The sequence below is a fragment of the Cebus imitator genome, unplaced genomic scaffold, assembly GCF_001604975.1.
Source record: "Cebus imitator isolate Cc_AM_T3 unplaced genomic scaffold, Cebus_imitator-1.0 Scaffold93, whole genome shotgun sequence".
In the NCBI taxonomy this organism is placed as follows: domain Eukaryota; kingdom Metazoa; phylum Chordata; class Mammalia; order Primates; family Cebidae; genus Cebus; species Cebus imitator.
In genome coordinates this window covers 3,534,535-3,541,049 of record NW_016107408.1, presented here as the reverse complement: position 1 = coordinate 3,541,049, position 6,515 = coordinate 3,534,535, and the positions used below count along the sequence as shown (strand labels likewise).

The window sequence follows — 6,515 nt, the reverse complement described above, 5'->3', positions numbered from 1 at the left end:
CCCTGCACCTACCCCCAGCCCCGCCCTGTGCTGCCTCTCACCTGAGGCAGCTCCCTGGGGAATAAGAGCAGGAGACCGAGCTGGCAAGCAGCTGAAGACCAAGCTTTGGCAGTGGCCTGGGGACAAGAGAGGGCTGTGCAAAGGACAGGTTGTTCTATCCTGAGACTTAAAGTGTCCCAGCCAGGGAGGTGGGGGGTGGGAGGAGAGAGAGGGCGGGGGTACAGAAAAGGTAGGGGAGGGCACTCAGAAAGAACCGGCAGGGTGCGGTGGTTCACGTCTATAATCCCAGCATTTTGGGAGGTCGAGGCAGGTGGATTGCCTGATCCCAGGAGGTCAAGACCAGCCTGGGCAGCATAGCAAAACCCCATCTCTACAAAAATAAAATTAGCCAGGTGTGCTGGCAAATACCTGAAGTCCTAGCTACTCAGGAGGCTATGGTGGGAGGATCATTTGAGCCCAGGAGGTGAGGCTGCAGTGAGATCTGACTGTGCCCTTGCACTTCAGCCTGGGCAACAGAGTGAGAACATGTCTCAAAAGAAAGAAAGAAAACCCATCCTCCCTACTTGATGTGGGTGCAGGGTGGGGTCTGTGGGGGGAGAACGTGCAGCCAGGCAGTGGCCCCGGGGGAGGTGCAGGCTCCATCAGCCCTGAGTACTGCCCTGTGCAGGAGGAGAGTGCAGGATCCTGAGGGCTGCCCCCCCACCCCCTCGGGCGTGTCTACCCCACCTGACCCCTCAGCTGCTCTGCCCTTGTGCTGCTGACAGGCTGCTCCTTAGGGAAGGAAAGAAATGGGGCCCTCCAAGGCCATGGGGTGGGCATAGGAGCTGAGCAGGGCTGCCAGATTGTGAGCTGGTCCCTGGCCTTCTGTCTGGCCTGCTGGTTCTCCAGAGCCCTGGGGGGCATCAGTGTGAGGCTGGACTCTGTTGTCTTCCTGGCAGGCATCCACAGAGACCCCCCCACCTCCCACCCACCAGCCAGGTGGCCACCCACTCATGCACTGGCTCCCTCCCTCATCCCCTGAGCACCTACTGTGTACCACCTCTGGGGATGCAGAGCCCCTTCTCTGGTGGGGAATAGGCTTAGAGGTGATAGCATGTAGGGTCAGGATTCTGGACAGGCACCCCCAAGAGGAGAAGGGACTCAGAGCCCCTTGTAGACAGACACCTGCTCACTCCTCTCACTGCGGAAGTCACCTCCTCTCTCCTGCTTCAACTCCTAGGGCCAGCTCCCTGGCTGGCCCACATCCCAGGCCGCTCCTGACGTACCTTCATGCCAGGAGAACGGCAAGGGCTCCAGTCCTTCCTCCCTCCTCCCAGCAGCAGAGGCTCCAAGGCTTCTGGGAGTCTGAACCCCTCTCCCCTTGCCTAACCTAATAGCAAATGCAATTGGGGTTGGGGGATTTCCTGCAGGAGGGAGGGAGGGCAGACATCCTATCACATACCAGGAGGGCAATATTGTGAACTCTTCAGCCCCACTCCGACCAGTCCCCTGCCCTCGTGGGCCCACTCTGCCATCATCGCATCCACTTCTATTGCCCCCTGCCCCCCATCTAAGACACAGCCTTCAAGCCTTACCTTCCAAAAGGCCCTTATAGAGGGGGAAACTGAGGCACTGGAAGGCTATGTGGATTGATTAAAGTCACCCATCTAACAAGTTCTGGGCTGGAACCCAGGTCTTCCGACTTGACTCCAGGGAACTTTCTGGACCATTCCATTTGTCTTCTGCCCTGGGATTTGGAGTATGGAGTATAGGGGTGACCCGGAGGGGACAAGAGTCCATCCTGGCAGGCCCAGGCTGAGATGCACTCTTAGGCCTCCACATCTGCAGGGCTTCCTGGCAGCTCTCCGTCCAGGGCTGATTTTGTTGCCCAGTGCTCCCCCTTGAGCCCCAGGTGACAGGCTGGGAGGCTGTTCTGGGTTCTGTACATCCCTTGCCTCTGTGCTGTTTTGCAGGTGCTCCAGGACCACCTGGCGTGCCCATCATCGTGCGGTATAGCTCTGCCATCGCCATCCACTGGTCCAGCGGAGACCCGGGCAAAGGGCCCATCACTCGCTACGTCATCGAGGCCAGGCCTTCAGGTGCGCCCTGCCCTGCTGGGATGACACCCTAGGCCCACTGTCTCCCCCCTTCCTGGGTCCCTCCACTCGGGGCATTTGTGTCTGTCCTCCCACCTGAGAAGGCACTTGTGCTACTGCAGGTGAAGTCACCTGGCCCTGTTGGGGAGTGAGAGAAGGGGTGGGGGGGCTCCTAGAGCTGGATTCCTGGCTAAGTAACCCCCAGGAGGCCCCCAGAGAACAGTTCTTAGTGCTAGCTGAGGACCAACTTGGGTCAAGGAACCCTCAGGAAGCCAGAGGCCGGAGCATGTGGCTCACGTGGGTCAAATACTGAATCCTCCACATGACCCCACTGATGGGTGCCCCATAATTAAGGAGACCCCAGCTGCCTCTCGAAGCCCTGCCTCTGCCATCATGGCTGTCTCTGCAGCCGCTGTAATGGTACCAGCCTCTCCTGTCAACCCTGAAATTGAATCACAAGAACTTCCAAAGCCATCAGGAGATGCGTGACGGATAAGTCACTCCGGGGGGTTGCCCTCCACTGCTCCGGTTTCACCCATCCTGACACCCGCTTGCCGGGCTCTGCTTACTCGCAGGAGCCCGCAGCCACTGCCAGCTCCCGCCGTTGCTAGGTTTCCAAGTTAATCAGAGGTGTCAGAGTCAGCAAGAGCAGGAAGCCTGTCCTCTGTATCCCATAGATCCGCAGTTAGGTGATGGAAATTGAGAAGGAAAAGAAGACTTTGTTGTTCCAGCCCAAATAGCAAATAGCAATCATGATGGAACATCATCAGGCATCGAGGTAGCTAATACTTCTAATGGGGAATATGGATGGAAACATCCCAGGGACAAGTTGTTAATACTTCGAGGGAGCCGGGCACTAATCACCCCAATAGCGAAGAGTTAATAATACTAGCTCCTGGAAGCCGTGACCACCTGCACCTGCCTTAATCACATGCTAATAATCACAGGTGCATATAGCGAATACATCTAGCTGCTCAGATCCACCGTGTGGCCGGAGGCTGCACATGGGGCTGGCTCCCTCCTTACTCCAGATGGTCTGTCCCTGGCCCTCTGGTGCCAGCTGCTGAGTTGGCCTGGAGACCACTATATGCTTCTCCCAACCGAGGCCTGCACCTGTTTATTCCACCCGTTGGCCAGCTGGGGTGCCAGGCTGTGGAATGTTGGCCCGGGACTCTGGTCATGCTGATTCTCCAGTGTTTCCTGGGAGGCCCAGTGGGGGACTCCGGTGTTCCAAGTTTGCAGGCTGTGACTTGGTCCACACTGGTGGAATCAAGGCCTGAGAGTAGAAGGAAGGACCAAACCAGGCCCCCATGAGAAACCAGGACTCAGAGCAGGGCCAGGGCCAGAGAGCAGAGGATAGGACCAGTAGCCAGCGAGGGGAGGAGCAGGGGAGAGGGGGCGAGGGGCAAGCTGGCCTGTCCCTGAGGCTGTTTGAGAGCAGGCTGCTGTGATGAGGTGAGCCTCGCTTCCCTTCATGTCCCCTGCCACTTCTTCTGTGCCCCCTTCTCATCTTCAGGGTGGCATAGCCCTTGTCTTACACTTGCCCCTGAATTGCCTGTGCTTCGTGCAAGGGAGGATAAACTAAATACACTCACTTTCTACAAGCCAGGAGCTTGTAGAAAGCACTGCAGACCCAGGGAGGGGGTTTCCTCAGGGATTTATAGCTCCAGGAGCCCGTCCTGCACATCAGCCAACTCCTGGGGCTGGCCTCCAGAGCCCCAGTGTGACATTCTAGCAGCTTCTGGCCTGGCCCAGTTGCCCCGGCCTCACCCTTTGTCCCTGTGTGGGGTGGAACAAGGGGGGTTAAACAGCATGCAGGAGAGCCCAGCTTCTGGAAGGCAGCAGCAGGGTCCTCAGCCATCCCACCCCATCCAGCAACCACAGGTCCAACTCCTGACTGCCTCAGACAGGGAAGGTCAGTGCCAGAAGTGAGGTGGCCCCAGGCAGAAACACCAGCTCTGCTGCTGACAGCGTGGGACCTTGGGAAGAGGAGTGAAGCCTCCTCCAGGCCTTGGTGTCCTCATCTGGAAAATGGGGGCAGTAGTAGTTCCTCCCTCTGGCCATTGCTGTGGATTTGAAAAGGAAAGCATGTAGACCCAGGATGCTTGACAGCGGCGTAGGTGCTGGCTGCTGTCACCATCATCATCATCGTTACGATGATGTCATTTGAAGGTGAGAGAATCCAGACGCATGTGAGGAAAATGGATTTGCACCTCAGTACTAACATTTCAAGGCATGAAGCTCCGAAATTTGGCACCTAATGCTATGAAAGGCCAAGAAAGAAAGGTTCCATTTATTTATTCAAGAAACGCTGAGAAAGTGCCTCTGCTGGATTCTGGACCAAGGAAAACTAAGAAGAATTAGTCGTGATCCTTGCCCATGAGGGATTTCACAGCCAGCAAGGGGGAAAGAGAGAGAGACGTTAAACAAAAATATGGGTACAGTGGCTCACACCTGTAATCCCAGCACTTGGGGAGGCCAAGGCGGGGAGATCACCTGAGGTCAGGAGTTCGAGACCAGCCTGGCCAACATGACGAAACTGGCGCACACTTTTCTGTTGCCGCTGACAGACCAGAATTCCCGGTGCCGCTGCAGCTGCTGTCCGTACACCCGGCTCTGCTGCCGCCATGGGGATCTTAGAGAAGATCTCGGAGATCGAGAAGGAGATCGCTCAGACACAGAAGAACAAGGCCACTGAGTATCACCTGGGCCTGCTGAAAGCTAAACTCGCCAAGTATCGGCCCCAGCTCCTGGAACCATCCAAATCCGCCCCATCCAAAGGAGAAGGCTTTGATGTCATGAAGTCGGGCAATGCCTGCGTGGCGCTGATTGGATATCCCTCTGTGGGCAAGTCCACATTCTTGAGTCTGATGACCCCCACAGCCAGCGACGCAGCATCCTATGAGTTCACCGCTCTGACGTGTATTCCTGGGCTCACTGAATACAAAGGCGCCAACATCCAGCTCCTGGACCGTCCCAGAATCATTGAAGGCGCAGCACAAGGAAAAGGCCGTGGCCGGCAGGTGATTGCTGTGGCGTGCACGGCCGATTCGTCATCATGATGCTGGATGCCACCAAGGGAGAGGTGCAGAGGTCTCTGCTGGAGAAGGAGCTGGAGTCCATGGACATCCGCCTCGACAAGCACAAGCCTAACATCTACTTCAGGCCCAAGAAGGGCGGCGGCATCTCCTTTAACTCGACAGTCACACTGACCCAATGCTCGGAAAAGCTGGTGCAGCTCATCCTGCACGAATACAAGATCTTCAGTGCAGAAGTGCTCTTCCGAGAAGACTGCTCCCCAGATGAGTTCATCAATGTGATCGTGGGCAACTGGGTGTACGTGCCCTGCCTGTATGTTTATAACAAAATCGACCAGATCTCCATGGAAGAGGTGGACTGCCTGGCCCGAAAACCCAACAGTGTGGTCATCAGCTGTGGCATGAAGCTGAACTTGGAGATGCTTTGGGAGTACTTGGCCCTGACCTGCATCTACACCAAGAAGAGAGGACAGAGGCTGGACTTCACAGAGACCATCATTCTCCGGAAAGGGGCCTCAGTGGAGCACGTGTGCCACCGCATCCACTGGTCACTCACCAGCCAGTTCAAGTATGCCCTGGTGTGGGGCAGCAGCACCAAGTACAGTCTGCAGCAGGTGGGTCTGACCCACACCACGGAGCGTGAGGACGTCATCCAGATGGTGAAGAAGTAATGGCGTCTGCCAGGCCTCCCGCCCGCCTGCCTCATCTCCCTGGGGTGTCGGTCCTACTGGGACACACAAACGCCCAAACAGAAAAATACAAATACCCACACCCCAGGAAGGGGTCCCTCAAGTCTCCGCTATTTCCAGAAGTTTCTTCAGTAGGCAGATGAAGAGTGCGTTGGGGTACAGGGGTTCAGCTGGAGGCATTTCCCATAAGACAGAGGCCTCTCGTGGGGGTTTTGAGCTTTGAGTGCTGGGTCTGCCTCTGTGCCCCCGGCCCCTGCGCTGAGGGAGCAAGCTGCCCACCTGCCTGCCAGCCAGGGCCTAAAGCAGATGGCATGCTCAGTGCCAGGTGGGAAGCTGGGCCTGCCTGGGTCCCTGGAAGCTGTGGCTGCTGTTACAGCACCTCCCTCCCTCAGCTCCTGCCGGCTTCCCTGACACTCAGGGTGGGGGCCGTTCCAGGAAGAAAGCCCCTTGGGTCCCCCACATAGGGCTCTCCAGGATTGGAAGCAGAGGTTAGTGGCTCCAGAGGCCCAGCTGACACCCTCCACAGCCTAAGGGATGTCCTAAAGTGCCCCTCCTTCCTTGCCCCCTCCCAGGGCAGCCCCTGCCCAGCACAAAGCCCCCAGACCCTGGCTCTGCACGCCTGGGCTGGGGACTTTTCAGTTTAGAATCTGTTTTCTAAGTCCCCAGTTCTCCTGGCTCTCCTTTCTGAAATAAAGGATTGAAAACAGTTAAAA

The 6,515-nt window shown here is 57.0% G+C and overlaps 2 protein-coding genes across 2 annotated transcripts in view; both read left to right on the top strand.

Annotated features, from left to right (window-relative positions):
* The window catches only part of SDK2 (sidekick cell adhesion molecule 2), a 318,487-nt gene that overhangs the window by 294,296 nt on the left and 17,676 nt on the right, over positions 1-6,515 (top strand). Inside the window, exon 39 of the mRNA XM_037741077.1 lies at positions 1,953-2,078. Within this exon, the coding sequence (XP_037597005.1) occupies positions 1,953-2,078 (126 nt within the window). The remainder of the gene's footprint in view (positions 1-1,952; positions 2,079-6,515) is intronic.
* Positions 4,634-6,510, top strand: LOC108309357 (developmentally-regulated GTP-binding protein 2-like). Its single transcript, XM_037740996.1, is given in 2 exon segments — positions 4,634-5,123; positions 5,126-6,510. Coding segments are annotated over 2 exon segments (1,080 nt in total). The 5' UTR covers positions 4,634-4,702; the 3' UTR covers positions 5,785-6,510.